The sequence below is a fragment of the Ailuropoda melanoleuca genome, chromosome 10, assembly GCF_002007445.2.
Source record: "Ailuropoda melanoleuca isolate Jingjing chromosome 10, ASM200744v2, whole genome shotgun sequence".
Taxonomy (NCBI): Eukaryota; Metazoa; Chordata; class Mammalia; order Carnivora; family Ursidae; genus Ailuropoda; species Ailuropoda melanoleuca.
This window is the reverse complement of record NC_048227.1, coordinates 109,941,611-109,969,595: the sequence shown is the minus strand read 5'-3', so window position 1 is coordinate 109,969,595 and position 27,985 is coordinate 109,941,611. Positions and strand designations below refer to the sequence as shown.

At 47.7% G+C, this 27,985-nt stretch overlaps 1 protein-coding gene across 8 annotated transcripts; it reads right to left on the bottom strand.

Moving 5' to 3' along the window:
- Nucleotides 1–27,978, bottom strand: ERMARD (ER membrane associated RNA degradation). Of its 8 annotated transcripts, XR_004628234.1 has the most exons (22): nucleotides 27,803–27,975; nucleotides 27,104–27,250; nucleotides 24,907–25,075; nucleotides 23,311–23,450; nucleotides 21,735–21,836; nucleotides 21,364–21,453; nucleotides 19,360–19,457; nucleotides 18,788–18,945; nucleotides 17,618–17,732; nucleotides 16,694–16,796; nucleotides 14,045–14,074; nucleotides 12,883–12,951; nucleotides 11,639–11,812; nucleotides 8,611–8,694; nucleotides 6,886–6,959; nucleotides 6,197–6,322; nucleotides 5,827–6,045; nucleotides 4,943–5,056; nucleotides 2,872–3,141; nucleotides 1,704–1,857; nucleotides 669–786; nucleotides 1–150 (listed from the first exon to the last, which is right to left on the bottom strand). XR_004628234.1 is itself a non-coding variant. In XM_034669497.1 (20 exons), exons 6-20 carry the CDS (start codon nucleotides 21,771–21,773, stop codon nucleotides 2,958–2,960), a joined length of 1,677 nt encoding a protein of 558 aa, XP_034525388.1. In that variant the 5' UTR covers nucleotides 21,774–21,836; nucleotides 22,194–22,333; nucleotides 23,311–23,450; nucleotides 24,971–25,075; nucleotides 27,104–27,250; nucleotides 27,803–27,976; the 3' UTR covers nucleotides 2,955–2,957. The 8 variants fall into 8 exon arrangements, 6 of the variants coding, with proteins under 6 accessions (XP_034525388.1, XP_034525386.1, XP_034525382.1 ...); XR_004628233.1 differs by having other exon boundaries at nucleotides 669–1,857; XM_034669497.1 differs by lacking the exons at nucleotides 1–150; nucleotides 669–786; nucleotides 1,704–1,857 and adding an exon at nucleotides 22,194–22,333 and having other exon boundaries at nucleotides 2,955–3,141; nucleotides 24,971–25,075; nucleotides 27,803–27,976.
- Between the last annotated feature and the right edge of the window lie 7 nt (nucleotides 27,979–27,985).

Below are 27,985 nucleotides of genomic sequence, written 5' to 3'. Positions count from 1 at the left end.
GCATCATCGTTAAACCGAAGTGACGTGCACACAAGGCGGGGCCAAGTGTGTCCTGAAGGCGCGGCAGACGGTTCAGACGCCCACGTGTGCTGCCGCAGTGACAAGACCCTCTTCATGTGCCCACGGTCACCCAGAGTTGCCTGGGAGCACCTGCCAGTAAAAAAGGTCTTTAAGACTTTATTTTGGAGAGGTGGGAGAGAGACTCTCGAGCAGACTCCAAGCCCAGCAGGGAGCCCGACACAGAGCTCCATCTCACCACCCTGAGATCATGACCTGAGCCGAAACCAAGAGTCGGATGCTTAACCGACGGAGCCCCCCAGGCGCCGCACCTGTTGAAAGGTTCTACTTGATTTCTGAAGAATACCACTGGTACCACTTAAAGGTGAAGAATGGGGGCGCCTGGGTGGCTCAGTTGTTAAGCGTCTGCCTTTGGCTCAGGGCGTGATCCCGGCATTGTGAGATCGAGCCCCACATCAGGCTCCTCTGCTGGGAGCCTGCTTTTTCCTCTCCCACTCCCCTGCTTGTGTTCCCTCTCTCGCTGGCTGTCTCTCTGTCACATAAACAAAATCTTAAAAAAAAAAAAAAAAAGGTGAAGAATGGTAGCACGAGAGCCTCAAGGGTGACCCTGAAGCAGGAGGTCAAGCACCGCATGTCACAGTTCATGTTACCTGGAGAATGCAACAGTCCAGAGGACAGGTCTCCAGGAAAGCGGGTAGTGGCAGTCCAGGTCTCAGAAGGAACAGGACTGGAAATCAGTGGCAGGTGGGTCTCAGCTGTGGACAAGGGCTGAGGAAGGGGAAGCGGCTCGAGCTCCCGAAAGGAGCAACATGCAGATGCCATCTCCCGTGTGGGAGCTCACCCCTGGTGTTCAGGGACATGATGACCCATCTGTGGATGTCCGTGACCTTTCTGTGCCTGTCAGTGGCCCCCAGAAAGCCTTACTCACCGCCATGGTTCTGACAGCACTGCTTCTAAGAGGTCTGTCTCCCACAGAAGTCCGGCAACAAGGTCCGTGGATGATCCCCACCTCGGCTCGGGCTCTGCACCCCCAACCACCCAGCTGGACAACACGGCAGGGGCTCCGCTCGAGATGCTGGGTTGTGGCGGTGACTTGTGCCCTGAACTGCCCCTCATGACCTTACAGCGTGGTCTTGCCCGCGCCGAACACACAGCTGGAGGAAGCATGTGACGTGGGGATGGTCCCTCCCGCTGCATCAGCCACTAGCACGTCCCTCCGAGAATCTTGGGCTCTGCTGACGTGAATATCTGTTCCTAGGAAGTTCTGCTCCGCAGAGTGACACGAGTGTCCCATCGGCCTGCAGGCTGAGAGGTCACCTGGCTGCCCTGGACGCCTCAAGCCAAGAACCAAAATGCAAAGCCGGTTGACTGTAATGACTTGGGTCACTGCTGCCCACTCCCCTGAGGACAGGCCTGCTGCCAGACAGGGGCAGGCAGGACTGTGTCTGGAATTTAGGAGATCCTTTGGAGAAGCTCCTAGAATTCCCATTTCCAGCAATCAGAGCCAATGGAGAATGAGTTGCCCAAAACAGAAAGACTTCTTGGAGGGAGACCTCTCAGGAATGAGGTCCGGGTCAACCCACCAGGTGAGGAACCACCACCAACAGAAGTGGGTGGTGGAGGCAGAGGAACATGGAATGGGTTGTAGAAAAGGGAATTTTTAATACCAACATCTGTCGTCTCACCGGGAACAAACGCGAGTTGCACAAGAGCTCCACCCATCTCTCCATGTGCTTGGTAGATGTATCAGTTCTTTCATTGCAGCTCCAATATCCGGAGGGTTGAGTGGCTAATCCCATAAATTATCATTTAGAGTCTGTCCAAGGGAGGGTGTGACCGCTGCAAAAGAACATGTCACAGGAGCAGAAGCTTGGACACGTGGGATCTGGGGTCTACACCTGCACCAGAGAAGGGTGCATCACAGGGACAGCTCGTGCTCTCTGTCCTGGAGTTTAGTTTAAAAGGGGGTGGTGGGTGTTGAGTTGGCCAAGGGATGGATGGAATGTCTGTCATCCCACAGCACCACCCCTTCCCTTTTGAGGTCTCCTCAGCACTGCTTTCCAACAGCAGAGAAGCCAGAAACACACGGGGTGGACACTGTTCCTTGGACTAGAACACGGGCTAGACCCTGCCTGGGAGGTTTGGACAGTGGATAAAAGGCCACGATTCACCGTGCGTGGCCTAGCACATATGCAGACCTGAGGTCTGGGACAGCTTCACAGCGGGTCCTGAGAGCTGCTGGCTTTGCTACTATCACCAGACAGATGATCCAGACAACTGCAGTGGCACAGAGAGCCCTTGAGAATCACAGACTTTGGCTCTCTGAGCAGGACTGGGGCAACTGCACCCTTGACCCTCACTCCTCCAGCTCTCCCCACTCCTATGAGAAACCCTCCCTACCCAGACAGGTGCCAGGGCTCCTGCTCTCCTGGCCACACATGGACGGGCAAACCTGCTGCCTGGCACCCATGTCCGCCCACCATACCTTCCTCCCCAACTCTGTCCCATGGGATCTGGATCATCCAACCTTACTCTCAGCTCCAGGATGCAGCCGGACTGGCCCACACTCTTTCTCCGTGCCCTGTGGTGGCTCAGGATTGAAGTCTACCCAGTCATTGCCAGTGAGGATGGGGGCAGGGTCCTGGCCACAGTGATTGTTTTGAGTTTTCTGGGTGACATGTAGGTGAAAAGCTCCCCCTGGACACTGTGTCATGATGGCCAAAATGCTGTGGCCATCAGGTCCCAGGAAGGGACCCAGCCTGAGGTTCACACAAACGTGGGAACAGCAGTTCAGAAAGCTGCAGAAAAACAGAACTTGATCCTTAATCAAATAGAGCCTGCAATCCACCCTACCTTTGGATTTCAATGTCCATGCTGGTAAAGCCTATTCAGGCTGGGTTTTCAGATGTAGCCAAAAGCATCTTGACTTCTAAGTGTTTTCATAAAACTCCTTTACTTGTGGATTTCTTGGCTAAATGTATTAACATTTGTTTCTTTTCACTAAAAGTCCAAATTTTCAACAGCGCTGTTCGTGTAAGATCGATAGTTTCATTCCACTTGTTCTTCTGTTGGCTGGTGTAAACCACCAGGTTCTCCGTGTACCGCAAGATTGACTTTAAGAACCTGTTTTAATGAAAAGAAATTAATTTCTTTATTCTATTATAAAATGCAACGATTTAAATACACTTTTTGTTTTGGAATTAAAACTAAAGTACTGCACTGAATTTTTGTCTGTAAATTCAAATAAAAGAACTACATGCAAACAGGAAGTGAGAACAGAAGCTAGACGAAGAGATGCTGAACGTACACGTCCCTGGAGAGGAGGCTGGACCCCAAACGAGTTACTTGCCCAAGCACCTTGTTAAACTCACTCTCACTTTGTAAGATGGTTGCACATGATGGAACTGAGCTCCAGAAAAGGCGTTAGCGACTGCCTGGATTAAATGCCATGTGAGCAGGCAATGCCCAGGACGGGGATTGTGCAGGCCCCGCAGCTGAGTGCAGGTGCGCTCTCCGACCCCGGGCATCCCACGCCTGCGCTCACGGTGCAGGTGCACTACTGCACGGAGACACTGTCCACTCGGACTCAGCACTGTGAGAGGTTTTTATCTGATGGCTCCCGGGCTCCTCTCCAATGTGTGGGGATCACGTCCTCTCCTATTTTCCACATTCTCCCCAGTTTGCCAAGCAGGCTAAAATGTTCCCCAACTTCTAATTCTGAGTATTTTCAAACTTAGAAGTTAAAGGAATAATATAACGGAAGTCCACAGATCCTTCATCTAGAGAGCGGTCTTCAGCTGGGGATGACTCTGTGCCTGGCAACGTCTGCATCATCTTGGGCTGTCACCGTGCAGGGCTACCGGCACGCAGCGCAGGGGGCCAGGGTGCTGCTCCCACCGTGCGTGCTCAGACGGCCTACCGCAGATGACCTCCCAGAGCAGAATGTCAACGGTGCCAAGGTGGGGGCGGGGGGGGTGTCATCTGAAGCCACCGGTCCATAACATTCAGCATGGCGGCTACCCTGGTTCCCACCTGGGTTCCAAGTTTAAGAAAACGCCAGTCCTGCTTCCACGTTCACTTTAAACACGAGGTATGTGCTACCCACAAAGCATCAGCAGTACCACTCTCTGGGTGGTGGTGGTGGTACAGAGGAGGAAAGCTGAAAGCGTTTGCAAGCTCATCACATTTAACGTTCTGAGATGAGCCTACACAGGTGTTAGTTTTAAAGGTTCACAAACTTGCACCAAAATCCAGAGAAAAACAGTGAAGAGCCAACCAAGACTGTGGGTTTGAAAAAACAATGGGCACCCGCACCCCAGTGTTCATAGCAGCATTGTCCACAATAGCAGAACTGTGGAAGGAGCCGAGATGCCCTTCAACAGATGACTGGATTAAGAAGCTGTGGTCCACATATACAATGGAATATTACTCAGCTATCATAAGAACGATTACACAACATTTGCAGCAACATGGACGGGACTGGAGGAGATAATGCTAAGTGAAGTAAGTCAAGCAGAGAAAGACAATTATCATGTGTTTTACTCATTTATGGAACATAAGAAATAGCAGAAAGATCGGTAGGAGAAGGAAGGGAATAAAGAAAGGGGAGTAAACAGAAGGGGGAATGAAGCGTGAGAGACTATGGACTCTGGGAAACAAACTGATGGCTTCAGAGGGGAGGGGATAGGGGGTAGGATAGGCCAGTGATGGGTAGTAAGGAGACGTATTGCATGGTGCACTGCGTGTTATACACAAAGTAATGAATCATGGAACTTTACATCAAAAACTAAGGATGTACTGTATGGTGTCTAACATAACATAAAATAATAATAGTAATAAAATAAAATAACCAGAAGTGAAAAATCACTTAAATTCACCAAAACTTAAAGTGAATTTTCATTTCTTACACATACAACATACTTACTTTAGATACTGTTGATATTCATAAGTATTTTTTCCATGAACCACGTGAATGTTGACTAATTCCAGGGCAATCAGCAATAAAATCAGGTAAAGCACAGGAGACAGAAGCTTAATACTAAAAAAGATGAAGGAAGTTAAAATCTGACAAATTTAAGTATTTTGCACTTAAATTGGTGAAAACTCTTTTTCGACCCTTTTTTCAAGAGAACTTAAATTCAGACTTTGCAGGAGAAGGCCACATTCCCTGTGTGCCCCACCCTGCCTTGCCCCGCCTGCCCTGCTGCCACCCAGCCTTCCAGCAGCCGTGGCCCAGGAGCAGGACACCGCCGGCTCCATGTCCAGCACTTCCACTGGTGCTGGGTCTCTCCATCTGCCAGCATCTTTCCTACAGTCTGATGTTTGGTAAAGGACTGTCACAAGAAGAAACACACAAATGGCGCAAACACGGCAACGTGTTCAGTGTCTGCAGGGGGAGGGCTTGGGGAAGGACGTCATGTAACAGGCATCATCTTTAGAAACTGCTGGTAGGAGTGGACCTTTCAGAAGCAGCCAAGGAAAACCCGTTAAAAGCTTTATAGGTACAGATACCACTTAACTCAGAGTTCTAGGAATTTGTCCCAGACGGTAATTTCTTAGGGATATACAATGCCCTAAATACACAACAGGTACGGAACCAGGATGCCAGCATGCCCAAGCTGACCTGCTGCTAACATTTTAAATGCAGATATTCACTGGGGTCAGTAGCACCCATATTCTCTTACACCAAAATCATAACAGTATTGAAAACACTGTGTCCTGTAATGTCCTGAAAGTAAGGTCAGAGCTGCATCCCAACAGAACCCCTGCCCAGCGGGCGTCTTCAGACCAGGACAGCGAGCCACACACCTACTGAGCATGTGCAGGTAGGTCTGCCTCTGCCGGGAGCGCAGCCTCCTTTCCACCCACTGCTGGTGTCTCAGTTCCGCAGAGGCAGCGACCTGGCTGGACACGCGGGCGCAGTGTGTGCTGATGTTCCGGAGCACGGTGAGTACTTCCAGAACAGTTCTGGGACAGAACAGAGTTGGGACGGGGGTGCCGCAGAGCTCCTGGATCACCTGGGAGCACCTGGGGATGAGAGCGTGCATTCTCATGGGGCACGGTCACCACCTCGACGGTCAGCTTCTGGGGAGCAGCGGCCAGTTGCGCACTGTGCTCAAGTCTGCGGCGTCATGCACACGCACGCTTTACTGTGGCGCAGAGTGTGCAGGAGACTCACCTCTCATCGGGAAGACGGTCCCAGCCGCTGACAACACCGTCCCCCTCGGGCAAGTGGCAGAGCAGCTCTCGCAGGATTTCTGTGAATAAAGCCTCACAGGCCTGCGTTTCAGAAGTACCTTCTACTCTGAAAACAGAAGACATGTAGATATAGGACGATGATGAAGACGCCCAATCGATGCCCACGCACAATGTTCAATGGTTCACTTAATCCACAGCTTAGTTTTCCCAAATGAAAAAGCCACTACCAGAGGCAGTGGTAAAAATAAACGGTAAGATCCGCTAAACGCAACACATTGTTGACGACAGATAAGCAACAAACCATCTAAGTGTCATTCCCATGACGTGCATCTGCTATATCCCGATTCCAAACTCTCTGTCCCCACTTCTCTCCTGACCTTTAGATCCTATGTCTAACCACCCACTAAATATTTCGAGCGGACACCATCTTCCTCCCCACAAAGACTGCCCCTCGTTCCTGTGTGTCTGGTCTCCCCAAATGTCCCACCACCGCTGGGCCCTCAGCAGGGAGACCGCTCCCCCTGCGCCTCCACTGAGGGGCCTGCCCCACCCACCGAGGCCCAGCATGCCCCCCGCACTTGGTCTTCTCATGGCGTGGCCAAGACCTCATGTGGAGGCTGGCGTCCACTGGGGACTGTGAGGTCTGCATGACCCCAGGATAGAACTCACCTGGCTGCCTCCTCAGCCTCTTCAGGCAAAGGCAGGAGGGGCCAAACCCTGATGCTCTTCTCGCAGCTCAGCACCTGAGAGGAAAATGTCCTACTGCTTCTAAAGATTTTACAATAACAGTCTGGAAAATACGTTTGTAACTATTATGAACGTAGTGATCACTTTCTAGGAGATATATATTGCTAAAATTGTTACCGATCTTACAACATTTTAAAGCCAGGTGCTGGGTCTCAGTTATTCAATATAATCAGATAAGAGAAGGCCAGGGAAATTAGCAGGAGATCAGGAAGTAGTTACTATGCGGAGTAGTTGTAAAACAGATCAGCAAAGTCTTGACGCCCCTGCTGTTGAGAGCTGAGGTCTATATCCCCTCCCGACCTGGATATACTCTGGTGAATGGTCTTCACCCAGACAACACAGTGGAAGTGAGGATGTGTGACTCTGGAAGCCAGGTCAGAGCCTCTCGCTGGTTCTCCAGGAGGCCCGGTACCAACTTCTCATCTTCTCAGATGGAACACCAACCAGGAAAAGCCCATGCCAAATTTCTGACTCATCAAAGTGTAAGCAAATCGAACGCTGACACCGCTAAATGTAATTCATGCAGCAGTAGTAAGCAGAGCAACGACCTTAAAAAGAATGGGTTGCAAGACCGCTAAATGAAAAATGAATACATTGCAGGCAGCAGGAATAAGAGGCTGCTGGGGAGGGTGACGTCGGAAACACCCACCGTGGGGCATGAAGGGGCCTCGGCCAGGGCCTTGGAAGCAGCAGCCAACGAGCAGCAGGGCTCATGAGGCTGGAGATTCGGCCATGGAGGTCTATGGGCAAAGCCTGCCTTCCTGAAGCTTCTCTTCCTTCCGGGACTCTCCCCCTTCTTCATCCCCTCTCTTCCTCCGTCCTGACTGCAGGTCGGGGTGCTGCAGGCATGTTCTGGTGTCTTCCCTTGCAGCCTCATGACTCACCGCTGAACTAGAACCCGTGGGACACAGGTATTCGGGTTGAATTCTTCCCTCACGTAGCACCAGGACAGCAAAACACCTCTAGAACTCTCTGCACGTCCACTGCCGACAGCCCCTTCTGACACTATTTCTCTTAAGACGTCATCAAGGAGACTCTGCCGTCTCGTCTCGGCAGTCCCTTCCAGCTGCCGCTACACGTCCCTCCCCGAACCCTTACGTACGGTTTCTACAGCTTCGTTCAGAGGCAAGCTCACCGAGGGACGTCTGCATCAGCACCTGTCACAACTACTCTACTCTTGAAGACAACCCCATCCGTGCCCCTCGCTCATTCATATCCTGCTTCGTGGAGAGTGAAGTACCCAAGCTCATTGCCACACGGGGACTTCCTGGCAGAAACGCTCAAATGTCTGTGGTTTACACGATCTAATTCACAAGGGGACAAGCTGTGGCCTCACGTGGTAAAAGGAACATTGCCACTCTTCAAAACTGGCACACGGGGTAGCGGTCCCGAGCTAAGGCAACGACCTGCTGGCCCAGCCACCACACCTCAAGTACTAAAATCACCAGAAACAACAAACACCACCATTAGGGCCCAGCGGGTGTGGGACATGAGGCTCGGAGGACGGAGCTGCATGGCCAAGGCCACGCTCCTGAGCGGCAGCCTCCAGTCGCCCCTGAGGTCTGGCTTGCCAGGCCTCCTGGACCCGTGGGCGTCTCTGCCGCAGGAGCCGTGCACGCCCCTCCCGATGGCCCGTGTGCGGCTCACCTGTTTTTTAAGCTGAGAAACTGGGTGGAAGTGAGCGCGGTAGCCCTCTGCAAGACCAACCAATGATTTTATTGCTGCCTTTTCCTGGTTCAGAAAAAACAGACAAGGGTTACTGCGATGTGTGGACAGGCCCCCAGATTTCTCCGGCTGAGTGTGAATCATGCGACAGCCCCCATGTCACCATTTTCCTTCAGCTGTAAGAGAGCATGACTCTTCACTGAAACAGGTCTGAGACAGTGGTCAAATCATAACCAACAAAGATTTTTTAAATGAAGCCAATTAACAATGATACATAACAAAGGGCACATCCGCTCTTTGTCCACAATCAGTGACACTAGAAATACATAAGAAGAAAGACTCCAAACAACTAGAAAATATAAGAGCATCTCCAAAACAAATAGAACAGGAATTTAAACATTAAAAATCGGTACAACCAAAAATGAGTCATATTGTTAAACATGTAAATATTGGAGAAAAGGGTAAAATAACATTATTTACAGCTGATGTAACTGTGTGACTAGAAAATCCATGCTGACTAACTAAAAGCTATCAGAAACAAAAAGAAAAGTCAGTGAGTTGAAAGCTAACTTAATATACCAATAATCAATCAGTTGCTTTCCCACACAGAAGCAGTAACTCCCCAGAATTCTCAATAGCACAAAGCAAATCGCTATATGTCCAGATGCAAACCTTTCATTCGCTCAAAGACCCAAGTCCTACCGCACAGCAGAGAGGTTCTGTGCACAAGGCAGGCGGGCCGACCTCTGCGTGGGGCAGCCACAAGTCACACATGTGAAGGTTAGTGATGAAGCCACAAGAGGCCCTGTGGCCTGGCAGAGCACACGGCTTCTCCTCGGAGACCTGGGAGGATGGAGGGTGGAGGGAAGGAGGAGGGAGGGCCTATGGAGGACCCCTCTGGCAGCTGTGCTGACAAGAGAACAAAGGGCCATTGCAGGGAGCGCAGGTGAAGGCTGGGCAGCTCGGCCCACCACACGGCACTGGAGTGCTGGGGACCAAGACTATGGTGGAGGATGGAATACAGGACATGGACAAGAAAAGAGCGGAGGATTCTGGCCTCTGGATGGCACTGCCACTCACGGGGAGGCTCAGGGAGGGGAGGCTGAGGACATGGAGACACCATGTTTGGGGATAATTTACACTGTTATAAAAACCATCAATTACCCTAAATTAATCCATCAAGAGCCCATTCCTGTTTGTTGCTTGGTTAGCCTTGGACTTTATGTTTATTGTAATGGTACGCGTTTGCCTACAATCCTAACAGGGAGGAGACAGGGAAATTCTGAAACAGAAGAGAGATGGGAAAGTAACCTTACAGACATTGAACTGTGTCACAAAGGTGAGCACATCAAGGCCACGGCACACACTACCGAGATGTCTGTCTTCCAAATGCTCTCGGGCCAACATGCAAGCCCTTTGTAAAAAAACAAAAAACCCACAAAAAAAACAAAAACAAGTAAACCTAGATTCTCTAAATAAATTCCAGCTGGATCAAAAGATGCAAATAGAAAAAAAAAAAACAAACCTACAAAGGTACCAGGGAAATGCATGCATATGTTTCTCATTTTGGAAAGCAAAAGGTCTTTTAAGAATAATTCCAAATGTATAAGCCAAAACGTAAAGACCTCAAAACTTCAAGAAAAATAAGAAGCAAAATGCACACTGGAGTGGGCAAGTATGGCTAATAAACCATAAAAATGCATAAAATGGGGGCGCCTGGGTGGCACAGCGGTTAAGCGTCTGCCTTCGGCTCAGGGCGTGATCCCGGCGTTATGGGATCGAGCCCCACATCAGGCTCCTCCACTATGAGCCTGCTTCTTCCTCTCCCACTCTCCGCTTGTGTTCCCTCTCTCACTGGCTGTCTCTATCTCTGTCGAATAAATAAATAAAATCTTTAAAAAAAAAAAAAAATAAAATAAAATAAAATAAAAATGCATAAAATGGAGCAAAAGACATTAATCGTACACAAAAGAATCACGGACTTCCAACAAACAATAAGACACCAAAGTTGGGGCGCCTGGCTGGCGCAGTCATTAAGCGTCTGCCTTTGGCTCAGGTCATGACCCCGGCATTCTGGGATCAAGCCCCGCGTCAGGCTCCTCCGCTGGGAGCCTGCTTCTCCCTCTCCCACTCCCCCTGCTTGTGTTCCCTCTCTCGCTGTCTCTCTCTGTCAAATAAATACATAAAATCTTTAAAAAAAAAAAAAAAGACAGCAAAGTAACAGAAAACACAGAGATAAAAACATGGTCTTCCTGGAAGGTTTTGCTTCAGAACTGTACTTGAACAAATTCACTTACACACGTGCCCAAGTGAACAAGGGTTGTGTACTTCAGACACTCTAACTGGGAGTGTTCCACACGTCAGAACTCACCCATCCATGAGGAACAGCTTACATAAGCGAGGATACACGGATAAAAACTTCAAGCCGCTGGTAAAAGCCAGGTGGCACAAATGCTAGCCACAAACAGGTCTCTTCCTCTAGCTACACCGTGTGCTCGTGGGAAGATGCGGGAGCAGATGCCCACCTGGGAACCGTGCTCACCCGAGAAGGTGCCCCTGAGTGCTGTCACTTTTCCTATCATGTTTTCTGTTTTGTGTGAACCTCTACACAATCTTTACAGTAACTGTGACATGTTTAATTTGAAAAAAAGATTAAAATATCAATAACCCAAATTATTTGTTATAAAATAATAAAAGAATTAGCTGACCGATCAATGCAAATATTCCATCCGACCAATTTAATCATCATTTGTAAAGTTTCCTAATATGTTTAGTTAATCCTGTTCTTTACTGGCTGTTTGGGTTGGTCACACAGTATCGGTTTACCTGTTGCATCAAATACATGCATGTAACCAAATCAAGTCACGATTATGTGTTTGGATGAAGCCATACTGGAACTCTGATAAACTTAAAGAAAAGGTGACTAAGGGTTAATTACATTTGAAAATAAACTGTATTCTGTCACAGCTGAGTAACAGTGGATCTAACGATTCTCTTCCCCACACGTTACCTTACAGGCTGCCGACAGATCCTCCGCGATGAACCTCAGCAGAAGTACGATGGAGAACGCAAGCAGCTGGTTTGCTACTTCTTTTGGGAATTCAGGTAAGTTGACTTCCCCGTGGCTTAAACGGTCTCTTATACGGGGGCCCTCCTGATGGTTCAGGAAATCCCAAAGAAACTCCTTTCAGAATAAAAACAGAGAAAATATTTTGTTAGTTTTCTCAACTGAGGGAAGAAAGAACGGGCCACGCATGACCTATGTACAGAGCAGCAGTGTGCTTACAGAGACGAGGAAACCGAGCTTCAAAAAGACAGACTTAATCAAGGTCATACAGCTGAGGGACCAGGCTGGGTTCTCCCTGGGAACTGTCTCTAACTGCACCCCCCACACACTCTGCTGCTGCTTGGGGCAGGACCCTCCCTGGGAAGCCCCGGTCTCTCTCACTGCACCCGTCATGCTGCTTGGGCAGGACTGACAAGGAAATGGACAGAGCCAGTGCTTTCATAAAACTCACCAGGTCTTACTCACATCCCCCCTGAAGAACAGGCTGAGGTGTCCACGTCTGGAAGCTAACTTTCCTCCTGCCTGAACACAGCTTCTCCCTGTCCTGCGGCCTCTAAGTGCCCTCTCTCAGATCACTCTCTCCTGCTTCCTTCCTCACAGCACAGGCTGCAGCAGAAAGAGAACTGCTGAGCCAGGCCAGCTGCCAGTGGACAGAGCTGTCCCAGAGATCCGGGAGGGAGACAGAGGTCAGATACCCTAGCTCACCCTGATGCCAGAGAGTGCACAGAACCCCACTAACGTCACGCAGGAACTAGAATCTAGGCTGCTAGGAACTCTCAGTTAAAAGGAATAAATATAAAAATTCTACTTAGAGTCCAAAGTAGCCACTGTAATAGCTTCCTAAAGTAAAAAAAAAAAAAAAAAAAAAAAAAAAAAAAATTGTTAAGTAGGAAATGGAAAAAACAGTCAACATTGCTATCCGTGACTGCTGCTCCCTCCAGCACCACGTTCCGTACGACAGACTAACATGTCATTTGGGAACAGGGCAGCTCTATCAGCAAGCCTCAGAAAAGGACAGTTAAACCCGAGCTGCACTCTGCCGCGTGCGTCACGTTGAGACAGTGCGGGGCGGCTCAGAAGCGCTCTTTGTGAACATATCACAAGCCAAGATTAACTTCATTTTGGAGAAGTGCTAATCACATCCATAAATAGAAGGATATCAGATCGGAAAAGGCCTAGTATTTTACCATTGCAGGCTCTCCGAGGAAAAGAGGAAGCTGATTGATTTCACCATCATTCAAGTGTTTTGCCAATATCTGAAACACCAAAAATACATACAGTGATTAATTAGTGCACACACACGTGCATACAGAACCTTCAAAGGACGCGGCGTCTTTGGTTCTCACACGCTGCAGAAGCCCGAAGCAAAGGAAGTAAGGACAGTCTTAGAGACTGGGTGCTACACACAACCCACGAGCCGCTGAGCCCGCACCGGAGGCTAGCGATGTGCTGCGCGCCGGCTAACCGGGCAGGATAAAACAATAATTGAGGATAAAGAAGAGACCCAGCAGCCACCTGTTTTCTTAACCAGTATGACTTTAGGAATATATAGGAATAGAGAGATCTTCCTAATTGTGTGTATACGGGTGTTTATGTGTACTTACATGCATCTGTGTGAGTGATAATGTGTGTATCTGGTATTCGTGTGTTTATGTGTATACATGTGTATGGATGTGTACTTACAGGTGTATTCACGTGTACAGGTGCAGGGGTGCATATCCACGTATGTGTATTTGTGCACGTGTGTGCACGTTTCTGTGTTATATGTATACGTACATGCATATATGTATGTGTGCATTTGTATGTATTTGTGCACTTACATATATGTGTGTGTTCCTGTTTGTATGTGTGGGTTCATGTATATTCACACGTGTGAGTGTGTATCCGTGTGTGTGTGTGTGTATAGAAATATACATCAGAGTTACCTTATATGCCACTGCTTAACACACCAGTTTGGAACCCACCCACCCGATCCAACCCTACAGACCCTAACCCCATAAAGATATGACTGCACTGCCTACTTTAATCCTCATAGCATCAAACATATTACATATTACATTATAGCAAATTATTCACCTAATGGAATAAGTCTACAGGCACATTGCTTAATCTAAAATGCAACCTCCACATAATTATAGCATATAATATTAGGATCTCCTGGCATTTTCCAATGTTGCTCTTTCCGTAACTTCAGAAACTAGGTAAATCATACTGGATCCCAAAATTAGCCTGAAAACTATACTTAACTCTATAATAAAGTGGTTTTTTTGCATGTGTGACTATCAACATTTCCCGTGTAGTAAAAAACAACATTTTGTGTGTTTCCAGATACTCCATTAGTTTACTTACTTCATCGAAGGTGGTATAAAGAGCCGTGGACTTCAGAAAAGAAAACAAAAGAAAAATAATTAAAACAAAATATAAGCAGAGTGACATTACTCAAAGGAGAAAAACAATTCTAGTACATGGCCACAAATACGCAACCTTCTTTTGAAAATAAATCTTAACCTGGCGACACTGTGGGAAGAATGCCATTGGCGTCGCAGCACGTCACCAAGCTACGGCGAGCCCGGCTGGGGCTGCTCAAACTGCTCTCACACGCGCTTCAGCTCACGTTCCTCCCATCACACAGCCCAACTCACACACACATCTGCGTGCAGGTGAGCACAACTGGACGTGTTCTCCCACGAACGGCCTGTGTTTTGCACGCTTCCTGGTGCAATCAGTCCTGTCTGCAGACAACAGGCTGTAGAGCTGGCTGCCTCAACATCTACGCCCGGCTTCTCCCCAGAAGCGAGACCCTGGGCACCTCCCACGCAGGTATCTCTGCAAAATGGGACACAGGTAGTGCCCATCTCGAAGGCTTCTGGGGAATTCAGTAAGATTCTACATACACTGTAATGAAATCAGCATTCTGTGGAAGCCAGCTCTCAGTGTCTCATTGACTAATGCTTATTAACGTATCTTCAACTTAACATTATGAAATTTCCTTCAACATTTATTATGATACCTATATAATAGTAGATACCTATAAAGTCTGTATCTTTAGCTCCCAACCCTATCCTGCTGACCTGAAAACTTTTCCTGAGCTCTACTCTAAATACCCGACTGCCTACTGAACACTGAACTTCTCCTCGAGTGCCGTAAACTGCATGCGCCAACTTCTACCTTGTCTTCAGGAATTGGTAAAATGTCTTATTTCTCACCCCTCGCATGGTAAGCTTCCTGAAGTCACAGTCCTACTCATTTTCTGATCTCCCACGATCTCAGAGACCTTATGCAGTAAACAGGAACGGCATGTGCACAGCACTTTACAGCTTTAGAAACCATTTTCTCATGCGTCTTGCCTCATAAATAAATTGATGCCAGGGTCATTCTGAACAAGAGCCTGGCCTACAATCTAAGATAGTCTGATAAAAACAGTCATGCTATTTACTTGTGTGGTCAAATAACACGTAAACAACCAAATCTGTTTAAGCCACCGTGAAGTAATCCCAAGCATACTGGAGTGAGAGCTGTGACAACTGGGGTTCTAGCTCTTTCTGCTGGAAGACAGGTGCTCCGCAATGCTGCCTAGCACTGCCCAGGGCCAAGCCGACAGGAAGGGCACTGGGCGTGGGCATCAGGGGACACAAATGTGAGCACTGCACTCTTAAGGAGGCTGCACCAGAAACCTGTACAAACATGCACGTGAGGCAACAAAACAGAGACGGTACACAGGGAAGAGAAGGTGCCGAACTGGAGTGGTCACTGGGAGGTCACTCGCACGGCCCAAAGTGGTCAGGCAGCGACCGTGGTCAAAGCCTGAGGAAAGACATGTTCTGAGACTGGCGAGGGGCCTCGGTTATGCTGGAGGAATCCGGCAGGAGGCAGACCGGAGGAAAGCTGGACCATACGCAGTCCCGGCATGCCCCATGCAAACGCGAAGCTCGTTGTAGGTACCGGGGTGCCATTCAAGTTTTGAGCAGATGAGACCATGAAAGACGTAAGAATCATTATCACTGTGATAATGATTATAATGTGAGAGGAGGCGGGTGAGGCCTCGGCGGTGAGAATGGGCGGGTGGGGCTGGACACCAAGTGGACGAAGGGCACCAGGTGGTGCTGGAGTCTGGGGCCTGGCGCCTGAGCGGATGAGGATAATAAGGAACACACAGAACAAATCTGTGGGAGAAAAAGTGAGCTTTTTAGAAATAAAGTAGTTTGAGACCCAGGGAAAACTCCTGTAAATGTTCAGCAAACACAGTAAGCCTAACTCAAGAGAAGGACGAGCTGAACTAGAGGAGACGACTGCCTGGGACAGCACCTGCCTTTCACCCTCCAAACTGCTGTCCCAGCACTGCTCTGGCCACATCAATCACTCAGCATGTGTCGGGCTTTCACTTTTATTAGGTTCAAAGTATTTTCCAATCCTTGCTCCCCTGCAAGTAAGGTGGCTTAAAACTTGAGAGGGAGTAAGATTTCCCGGAGGTAGATCCAGGGAGCACAGGGTTGAGAACACAATTCTGAAGAATGCTTCTGAAAAGGGGCAGAAAGCAGAAGCTGACTGAGTGAAAGAAACAAGAGTTCCAGGTACAGTGGCCACTGATGTTTGCTCCGACACACTCGCCCCCTTGCCTCCGCCTGCCGCAGCCTCTGCAGGTAGTCGGGTACATGGCCACCCAAAGGCTTCCCCAAGCCTCCCCGGCCCAGACCAAGGAGTGTCGTTGGGCAGGGCCACCTCCTGGGGCTACAATGCTGCGCTGACAGTAACAGCTACAGAGAGGGGTAACATGGTTTCTACTTTCACAACGAGTTTGAAATACAGAACTATCAAAAACAATCACAAATAATTATAAGTCGTTAAAATCACTATAATAGGAAGCCACAAAAAATGACACTCAAGCCTTCCAAAGAAAATTCTTAGCCAAAAAATTCATTTACTGGTAAACAAAAATGATTAGGCAGAGCAAGCTGTCAACACAGCGGCAACCACCATCAATCACTAAAGCATATGTACCTCAGCAGTCAGAAGTCTTTTCGGACATCTGTTAACTGTGGCAAAAACTCTCCTAAGTCCCGTCTCTAGCTGTGTCAGTAACAACATGGCACAGTCAGCAAACCTGCAAAATTGAAGGAAAATGGGTAAATCTCAAGCTTTAAAAGTAAACACTGGCACCAACCCCAAATAAGAGCGCTTCGTTCCAGATATTATCAATGTGCGTTAAGGCAAGGAGGGGTGACAGTACCCGCTAACATGAGAAACAACACAGAATCAGTCTGCTTAGACCCGTGAGCTTCAATCTCTTTTCCTTTTTTTTTTTTTTTTAAAGATTTTATTTATTCAATGGAGATAGAGACAGCCAGCGAGAGAGGGAACACAAGCAGGGGGAGTGGGAGAGGAAGAAGGAGGCTCATACCAGAGGAGCCTGATGTGGGGCTCGATCCCACAACGCCAGGATCACGCCCTGAGCTGAAGGCAGACGCTTAACCGCTGTGCCACCCAGGCGCCCCTTCAATCTCTTTTCCACTGTTCAGACATAAGAGATAACATGCTTAGAAACTCCAGAATAAGTTGTTCTCAAAGATCTGCCCAATTCTTCCCATCACTTGTAAGAAATACTCGTATTCCAGGATTTGGGTGGGTTCTCAAGGCACGAATGAACGTACACACAATGGAACCTGAAGGAAGGCCAAGGCCGTGGGCCTCACGACGTCCACATGCACCTGCTCTGCTCCCCAGGAAACAGAGTCTAACTCACCTCCTCCTCGTTGCAGGGACACGTGGTTCTCTCACAGTAAGAACTCAAGGGACACCAAAAAGTTGATTCCAAACCACGATTATCGGTATGCGCCACGCCAAATGGCTGACGCATGTTCTGGTCAGTGCTGTGAAGGTGCTTCCTGCTCCGCCCCCCTGGAGAGGGCCAGCCCCCTCACTCACCTGTGTGACCTGAACGCGACTAACGCAGCTTCCCAGTACGGCAACATGACCTTTGATATGAAAGTGGATTTCCTCATCACTTCTTCTAACACCGAAAGTACCTCAGAAGTGACCTCTGCAAAATAACAGAGCCTTAAGCACAACCACGCTCATCAACCGAAGAAGGATGTAAGCAGACGCAGGGCGGGATGCCCATGAGTCGTAGGTGACTGCGGCAACCCCGGGGCACGTGCATGCGCACAACCGCCTCTTTAGTGACTCAGGCCACAGCTGAGAGGAGAGGACGTCAGGGCTGATCACGCTGACCAAAAGTAGATACATTTTCAGAAGACAGAGGAACAAGACTCAGCCCTGAGGTAAACTGTGGACTCTGCCTGATGATGACATGTCCACGTAGGCTCATCCCTGGTAACAAATGTGCTCTGTGGGGCGATGTTGCATGTGTCGGGGCGGGGGTGTACGGGGAATCTCGGCACCTCCCTATCCATCTTGTTCCAAACTGAAAACTGCTCTAAAAAATAAAGTCTTAAAAAGTACGTATCATTGGCAGTCACTGGACTACCGAAGGGTCTGCGGTACGAAAAGGCTAAGACTGCCAGGACCAAGGTGACCTGGGCTATTCCTGCCATGATTTCCATCAGAGGTACAGCCCCCACAGCTCTGCTGCCCCAGTGGAAAAGGAATGGGCTCGGAGCAAACACATAGTTTGACTGCACTTTCAAAGTCTTGTGTCTCCCACCCCCATTAATTTGGTAAACGGCTTTGTCACCGAAAATTAAAAAGACAACGGAGGAGACCACCTACACTGGTGGCCTTTTTGGCATAATTACGTGTACAAAGGCAGGAGGGCTAAAAGGAGAGGGGAATGTACGTTACGAAATGGTCCTAAGCCATCTGTATGTGCACACACCTGGAGGATGAACCATTTCTAACACGAATAATGGATTCACGCAGCCACGACTCTCAAAGACTCCCCAGCACAACCTAGGGGGTGCGGTGGGAGGAGGTGAGGTTTTATGTAGCAAAGTTTAAGCACCTTGGAAAGTTCATCTTTTTCTGCCTCTGGAGATAAGTAGTCCACCAAAAGGGCTCATGTCCCCATGCTGCTTCCTGACATTATCCCTATTTTCATGAAGACACATTCAGGGGCAACTGAAGTACAGCACTTGCCAGGGAAAACGGCCAAATCCTCGAGGTCTGTAAGAGCTACGAAAGGCCGGTGTGCCAGCACACGTTCAGTTCGTTGCAAGTAACTCTTCAGCAGCTGACCCAACCCCGCGGTCAACAGTACCATCGCTGAACAGTATCTAGTGCAAACACCACAGGATCTGTTAGAAAAATGCACCGTCATACACAGAGACAGACTGACATGAAAAGAACAAGATTAAAATTAAGAGAGCACACCACCCTTCAACTGCAGGAAACTCCCCCTGGCTGTGGGAATTCAGCTACGCGAGGGCTGGGAGGCTCACGAGCGCAGGTCTCAGGGTCTCCCATGCCCCAGCGAGTGGTGCCCCTGGTCACCTCCGCGAGGCTCGGCCTCAGGCTGCCTCTGGGGTGGAAGTCAGTCGGGTCCCAACCCGGTCACCACACCAGGTGTTCATCGACCTCAGTCTGATCTTCAAATTCCTGCCTCAGAGCTCTCATCTTTCTCAAAACACACTTTTCCCTGATATAAAACTCAAGATAAAGCAAACGCCGAAGTACCTCAAAGAGAGAAAATGACCTTCCTACCAACGTACTTTGGGGGGATTTCGTGAGGAGAGGCAAACCCGTGCCAAAGGACATTACGCAGGTTCAGTCCACATGGAGATCCGACGAAGACTTTCAGCACGTCCATCTAATCAGGTTAAGGACAGATTACTGAACAGTTAAAGAATCACAGAACCACGGAATAAACTGACAGAATTGTGGGAGAATGTCTGCTTTCTTCTTTAGAACAGACCCAACACTCCGGCTGGCATACAGTAGTAGTATTACTAGTAATAGTATTCAAACAACATTTACTGGACGTCTAACACGTCAAACACATTTCGTGTGAATTGATCCTCCGAACAACCTATGAGGGCACTACTATTAACCCCACTGTGCAGATGAGGGATACAAGCACGGAGAGCCGGAAGCTAGGTCTCAGGGGCCACGAGCTACGAAGGGGAATGAGATCTGTTCCAGGCCATGAGACATCGAGCGTGTCTACTACGTAGATACAACAGCAAAGACAGCAGGGAACGGGAACTGCACAGGAGGCAGAGCGTGTGCGGAGGGGCTGCCCACCGATGCTGCTAGCCCAGGCCTCCCTACTTCACTGTTGGCTGGAAGCTCACCATTCACGTGCTTCCGTCCCTCCACTTAGAGAGACGCCCGTCACGGGGTTCCCGCTTATCAGAGGGCGAGACTCATGTATTCCCATGGGCTCACGCCTGGGGTGGAGCGCAACACTTCAGAACAGATTCAGGAAAAATGGGAGATATGCAGAGACTAAAAGAACGCAAAAGCAATCATACGAGAAGAGTGAGCCTCCAGAAGACTCAGGGAAGGACAAACGCTGTGTTCAGACGCCTGAAGGACTCTTGCTGAGAGGGAATAGATGCAGAAATTCTGAATTTCTCTCAAAGGGCAGGACAAGCCAGAGCAGAAGTTACAAAGAGCATTTTCGACTGCGCATCAGAACCCTTGGCAACCAGTCTCTTCATGCAATTCCAGAAACTCTTGTCAATTTCTAGTCCTTGAATACCTAATACTAGTAATCACAACAACACTCTTTAAGCTATATTTATTTTTAATTTAATTTACTAACTTTAATTAATTGTTCATACCACCTGGGCAATCAGAAATACACAAGCCAGTGAACTAGTAGAAGGATCTGCGCCTGAGAGTGGCTGCAGGTCGGCAAGAGGCTAACAGCACCCAGGCAGACAATAAACAGCAGGTCAAAACACCTGGATCTGTTTCAGAATTCAGTGTAACTGCAGGGATCTTGGGCTTGATCTTCACTCCGTAGTCTCCACTAAACAGAGTGAGCTTTAAGCTGACAAGGGACCACTGTAAAGTGGGAGGTCTTTACTGAAAACAGATCTCTTATCCAAACATAGTGAGTCCAGCTGGTAACATATCGCAGCGGTATTTTAAACATCGTCCGGCTCGGCCGGCTCGGCGTCAACAGGACGCCATCCCGGTATTCTTCTGCGCCTTGACCCTGCCTCACTTGGTTGCCTAAAGGTTATTCATCAGTTGTAAACAGCCTTGGGCATGTGGCCTGTCGAAGATTTTGGCGAAGTATACAGTTCTGCATAGTTTTAAATTGGCATCTAATTTTTTTTCACAGGAAGTCTGAACAGTTTCAAAAGGGCATAAATTCCCACATTTAAAAAAATGGATATTTTACGATAAAACTTTAATACCACTCCCTGAATGGTTCAAATTTTATTCTAGAATATGTAATTACGATAATTGTTAATGTATAATTAACAAAAGCAACAGAGTTCAAATTGTTCATCTGGCTGGCCCCCCAAGGCTGTCCCACCAGAGACTATTACACTACACTAAGACTCAGGGTAAGAGAGACTTGTGTCTTGTGCCTGGAAAAGTGGCAATTTTGAAAGGGGAGGTGGGTAGGGAGAGTGTGCTCGAATTACAGCTGTCGTCCATTTTTCCCACTGCAGCATCAATTTCTGAGGAACAGAAGCAGCACCACCACAGACGGCTGTGCCGCGTCGACTCTACCAGGTCTAGGTGAACAAGCTTACCACCGACCGCCCAAACACCACAGCAAGCTCTTCCGATGCAAGCAGATCTCTCAAAAGAAAGGGGCAATCCTTCCCATTCAGTAGGAAGACCTAGAATCCAAACAGCTGCATTGTAATGAGCCAAACAATGTGAATAAAAATCCCACCCATCAAGCCACTGTTTGTACAAATGAGGGAGAAAAGCACTGAAGACATCAATGTTTTGATTTCATAATCATTCAAAGAGAAAAATACTAAATAAACATCTGTGCCAAATGACTACATTTCATAGGAAAACAATCATTAAAATCAAGAAGTCTGAGGATAGCTGTTTCATGTTTCATGTTCATGCAGATACTTTAGTGAACCAAAGAAAGAGTTCTCACACTTACATCACCCAAAGCCCGTTCTAGACATGCCGTCAGTTTCATTAAGCTAAGAGGAATAGCAGGACACTGAGGGCTTTCCAAAGCATCAAGTATTTCAGGAAATAACTGTGTAGAATAAGACATATATTAGAACTTATGATCAGTAAGAAACATTTCTCAAAATATTTCTCAAGCAATACTATTTATGACATTCAAACTTCTAAAGGTTTCAACTGGTATACTTTCATGGCTTTTTTGGTATGGGTAAACATTTTCTATAGAGATATACAGTTGACCCCTGAACGTGAGTTTGGACTCCACAGGTCAGCTTACATGTGGATTTTTTCCACAAATACGGTATGGTATCGTAAGTGCATTTTTCTCTTCCTCATGATTTTCTTAATAACTTTTCTCTGACTTCATTGAGAGAATACAATACATAATACAAAAAACATACAAAATACATGCTAATCGACCACTTACATCATCAGTAAGGCCTGTGGTCAAGGATAGGCTATTAGCAGTTCCGTTCTGAGGGTGTCAAAAGTTATATGCAGATGTGTGACTGCACAGGAGCGGGCACCCCTAGCCCTATGTTGTCTAAGACTCAAGGTAAACAATATCTAAAGAATCAAAAAAATGGTTAATATCTAAGGAGTTTTGAAAGTTTTTTCCTCCTTTAAATGTTTATTGAAAGCAACAAATCTGGCATAACTATCAATTGGAAAGTCAAATATTTTGACCTAAATTTTATTTCCCATTTTGATTTGTTAATAATAGATAAATGTGAGGCAGCTCGGCCTGTCACAGCAATGACCCTTCTATCGACATCAGGAAATTTAAAGTATTTTAGGATTAGAACTTTTATAGGGGGCGCCTGGGTGGCACAGCGGTTGGGCGTCTGCCTTCGGCTCAGGGCGTGATCCCGGCGTTCTGGGATCGAGCCCCACATCAGGCTCCTCCGCTAGGAGCCTGCCTCTTCCTCTCCCACTCCCCCTGCTTGTGTTCCCTCTCTCGCTGGCTGTCTCTATCTCTGTCGAATAAATAAATAAAATCTTTAAGAAAAAAAAAAAAGAACTTTTATATTACTGCCCTATTGTGGTCATTAAATGTGCCAAGTGCAATGGCTGGTTTGCACCAACCAACAAACTAGCCAAAACAAGGTTTGGGCTTGACCCCACACGACCCCTCCTCCCTTCGATTCACCCTCCACAAGCCAAGCACCCCCCCCCCCCCCCCGNCCCCCCCCCCCCCGGTTTCCTTGTTCCACTGTCTCAAGAACACCTTAACTGTCTGTCCGTAAGGTCTTTGCTTTTCTCTGGAGTGGTCCATCCTCATCTGTCCCAGGACCAGCACCCACATACCTAGCTACTCCGCAACCCCAGTATGGATAATGCATCCCAAAACTTCCTTTGTTCCAAGGACGTTTCAGGCCATGGCGATTGCCTAACAGTCCAGGTTTCCCTCACAACCCTCAAGCCTTTTCACAGGTGGATGGCTTAGCGGATGGAGGAGGCCCCTTTAAGATGAGCAGGTAACGAGGGCCTCTAAGCACACTTTGCAAAGTCCTGTATTTCTAAAGGTTGTTCACGAGCCAAACCTCTGGAAAAGCTGTCCACTGCAGCCACGGTGTGTATCGGATTTCAAACTGCCCCTTGGTCAGAGATAACAAATGTGAGTGGACGGCCTCACACACAGGGCCCAGCAGCCTCACGCTGCCCTGGTAATCCAGACTCTGGGCTTCAGGGATAAGAAAACAAGTGTTAGTACCACAGCTCCATATCATGTGATGAAAATGCCTAAAGCGTCAAAGAAAAAGTGTTTTAATTGTGAAGTTTCCATGAAATCAACAACTGGTTTATAGTTGAACTTACAATAAAGATACTCAGATATTGCTGAAATAAGTTACATAGTGCTTATCTGATAATAAAAGAAAAATACACTACTAGTACGGTTTGGTTAATCAAGAGAAAATATTTTCTTCACTTTACTGGTACCTAAGTTTATACAAAATCAGGTTCATACTGTATACATTTTAACCTGCTTTTTTTACTTGACATTATTAGACTGTGAGATTTCCAATGATGTTATCTTAGAACACATGAATTTTTTGTTTTAATTTTTTGATAAGTTTGAAACTGAACATTCACATGGTTCACACCCAAAAAATAGAAAAGGGTGAAGGTCCCCCTTCTGGCCACCCAGTTCTCTTTCTTATAGCAACTATGGTTATTAATTCCTTGGGTATATTTAGAAATATTTATACACACACAGACAAATACAATTATATGCTCCTCCTATTTTTTTCACTTAGCCACATGGTTCAGAGAGATGGGCTTCTCATTCCTTCGTGCCACCACATAACACTCTCTTGTGTGCCTCTGTCATAGTGATGCAGTACGTTTGGCTGTTTCCAACATTTGGGTTTTTCCCATTTTTGCTTACAATCAGCACCGAGAGTAACCTTGCACAAAAGCTCTTTCACACTAAGTATGCCTGTCTTACTAATTCCTGGGATAAAACTGCTGGGCCAGAGCACGTTCATTTGCAAATTTTGTAACTATTATTAAATTTCCCAACCCACATCCCTGCTCTAAAAAATGTACAATAAAGCCTGGAACATTTAAGACAGCTGTGTAGGGGCGCCTGGGTGGCACAGCGGTTAAGCGTCTGCCTTCGGCTCAGGGCGTGATCCCGGTGTTCTGGGATCGAGCCCCACATCAGGCTCCTCCGCTGTGAGCCTGCCTCTTCCTCTCCCACTCCCCCTGCTTGTGTTCCCTCTCTCGCTGGCTGTCTCTATCTCTGTCAAATAAATAAATAAAATCTTTAAAAAAAAAAAAAAAAAAAAAAAAAAAGACAGCTGTGTAATATCCTACTGGTCATTTCCTACCCAGAATTCCTAGGACTCCTACTTTCTTCTCTCTTCCATCTGACTGCTGGCCTGGAGTGAGACTGTGCCACCTGCGGCCTCCTTCTCACACAGGGCTTCCTTGGCTCAGCGTTCTAGTATCTCTCCTATGGTCCTCTGGCCTCATTCCCTCCCGTGTCACCTGATCCCTTTCGTCTTCTGAGCTAGGTCTTTATTATAACAACGTCTAACTAAGAGAATCGATGGTCAGAAAGGAAAGATTTAGAGTCAAGACGTTTTAAATGGAATATCACTGACAGCTGCTTGGGGTGCAAAGAATGTACAGACCTGATTGTGTATAGATCACACAGGCTGTGATGGTCTGCCAGCATACTTCACCCCTCTGACTTACAATGCTATTGATATCACAACGTTCTCGGACTTCAAACCCGAGGTTACAGATCATATCATAGACTGAGGGAGAAAGACAAGTGGTAATCGGATCCTCTATTAGCATCTGAAATATAAAATATAGAAGACACTATTTAAAAGAAGTACAAGCAGAGTAATATCAATTATATATTCAAGTCACAAGAAAATCCCATTCTATCTTAAGTACAGAACATACCCAGGTATAGCTACTGTTAACACACCTTCTGGCTACCATGAGAGCTGTATGATTGAAATACTATGATTAAATATTAATTAAAGATAGTTTACATAAACTTTTTCAAATAAATGTTGAAGATGTGAAATTATTAATAATATTTGTTAAGATATGAGTTTACAGAAGCTTGGCACATCTTATGGATAGTGCACTGTTCCTTTCAGCGTTCCTATACTGCCCCAAAGTTACCAAAATGAGCAATTTTTTTTAACGGGGAATGGAAAAGCAGAAAATCAAGCACAACGAACTACAATGAAGTAAAAAGCATACCTCAGACTCCTTATGTGGTATAAGAAGCAGCAAAACACACTTTTACATGAAGGATTAAATAATACCAAAAGCCTCTTAATTATCCCCATATTACACTAACATCATCTTATAAACCTGCAAAGGAGTCACACTCTGGGACTAAAATTATCATGGGGTCTTCATCTGATGTATCAAGTCAAAGGGTGTCTGTTCTAACACGAAGGCTTAAGCCCTACCAGCACCCTGGTTTGGAAGCTGGTAATTTTGAGTTCCTCCACCCCACTCAGCATCCCCCCGTTACAGTGTTCACTACTCCTGTTCCCCAGAACCCTCACTTCCCACTCTCAGCCCAGGCCGACAACCAATATTCCACAGACTCAGGGAACCTGCGCCAAACAGTGATGCCGTGAGCCTACAGAGCGCACGCTGCCCAGCCAATCAGGGACCACGGACACCGCAAGACCTGCTCCTGCTGCCTGCAACCTGGGCCTTCCTCTCCACTCTCTGTCCCTTGGAGCTTTTCCCCAGCAGCAGCAGTGCCCCCGGCCACAGCAGCAGAATGCAGTCTGCAGTTTTCCCAGCACCTGTAGGCCCAGCTTCTTCACTGTGACCCCACCAGAGACACCCCACCAGCTGTCCACTGCCTGCTCTTCAAAGGTCTGCCTCCCAGAATTGCCAGGCCCAACCCGTAGCTGAGCAGCACAACCTATTCCTTAGAGATCCCAGTTTCAGCTTGGTGGGACCTTCCATAAAGTCTCTAAGTTGTAAAATTCCAACCACTTCCCTGGGTCTCTCAGTCCCACAGGGAGGGACTGCTTCCTGCAGCTGCCAAGTCCACAATACTTGCAGAGATCTCTTCTTACTCTTCTTGTAACAATTCTACACCTTGTTAACTCTGACTTAAAGTCTCTTCCTTCGAAACCTAGTGTGTGTGGTCTGTCTTCCGACTGATCCAGAAATGTAACCCTAAAGGGTTACTTTGATATCAAAAGGGACTTCTTGCATTTCTTAAAAGCATTTGAACTCCAAAGCAAGGAGCTCTGGTTCTGGAGTGACAGGTAGCAGGCAGAACTGTTTCTGCACAAAAGCCCATCTACTCCACTACTGCAGGCCCTGGATATGGCAACAGAAGCTCTAAGAAATGTCTTCTTTTTCGGATGTATTCGCCCTATCGATAGAGTTGCCAAGCAGCCTTAACCAAACTGTAAGATTTGAGAGCACCAAGGTCAGGTCTTATACAGAACGTAACCCCACGATACAGCATAGCCCCCCCACCCAATAAACGAATGAGAGTTAACTGAATGACGGCTCATCCTACCTGGAGCTGAAGGGAATACACTTCAGCTTTGGAGAACAACATCTTATCCCTACCAAGAGATACACAATTCTAGAAGCTGGCTTTTATGTTAACTTTCAAGCTCATACTGTCTTGGACAAGAACACACCTCATGTTAATTAGGAATAAAATCCCACTTCAAATCAAGAAATATTAGATACTGCAATACCTTGTGACTCACGACTGCACATTTTCCTGTGTGTTAGTTATGAACATGCCTGTCCTCCCACTAGAAGCCAAAACAGCCCCCCCCACATTTGTCCGTGTGTGCGTGTGTGTGCACCCACCCATACCTTTACTCCTTGATACTCCAATGTCTTGTCCAGGGCAGCATGGGGCAATGCAAATGACCTGTGCTTAGGACCTTCAGTTTGAACTCTTCCTCAGACTCGTTGTACCTCTTGTTCTGAAGAAATTAGTATTCTGAGCCTCCGTTTTAACTGTAAATGGTGCACAATATTATCTTCTAGGGTTGCAGTCATTAGAGATCATACTTGAAAAGCATCTCACGCATAGCAGTCAAAAAGTAGTAGCCACTATTGCTAAAAGTGATGATGAGGTTTTATATTTAATTGCACGAGGACAGAAAATAAAACCTTATGAGGCAACCCCGTATAACCCATCTATAGCCATTGAGGCCTTTGTGATTTAGTTTTGTAACCAAAATGGCCTAAAAACATCGAATTTCAGTTTGCAAGTACCAACTACAGAAGTAATTATGACACAGGGCAGGACGCAGAGAAAGCTTCCTTTAGAGGACGAAGCCCATAGTATCAATGACGTAATGGCCTGTGAAGACCTGGCTGGGGCCCTGCACGCGATCACTCTTACACCACCGACTCGCGGACTTCAGCCTGGGGCCTGGGACGTGCGGGGACCTGCGCCCCAGGAGAACTGGCCAAGGAGAACGAGAGCCAGGGCTGCCGTCTCCGGGGTCAGGGTCGGGTGCTCATTCCCCCTGCAGCCGCGGACGAGGGGCTGGCAAGGCCAACCTGCTTCCGCGGCGGCGCGGACACCACCGAGGCCAGGGGACCGCGGCCCAGAGCCCGCCGGGCCATCAGGGTGCGGCCGACATTGCGCCTCCTCCCGCCCGAACCTCAGCGGGCGCCGCGCACGCCAAGAACGCGCTCAGCAGCCCACCGGAACCCGGTTAGCGGCCTCTCTGCTGTCGTCAC

Bases quoted from the DNA above. Each gene is read 5' to 3' on its own strand.
- ERMARD (XM_034669491.1), bottom strand. From the start codon at position 25,075: ATGCTAATAGAGGATCCGATTACCACTTGTCTTTCTCCCTCAGTCTAT. The intron at 6,960-8,610 runs GTGAGCCGCACA...TTTTCCTCTCAG, and splicing joins TTTCTCAGCTTAAAAAACAG to GTGCTGAGCTGCGAGAAGAG. The intron at 6,323-6,885 runs GTGAGTTCTATC...TTCTGTTTTCAG, and splicing joins GAGGCTGAGGAGGCAGCCAG to AGTAGAAGGTACTTCTGAAA.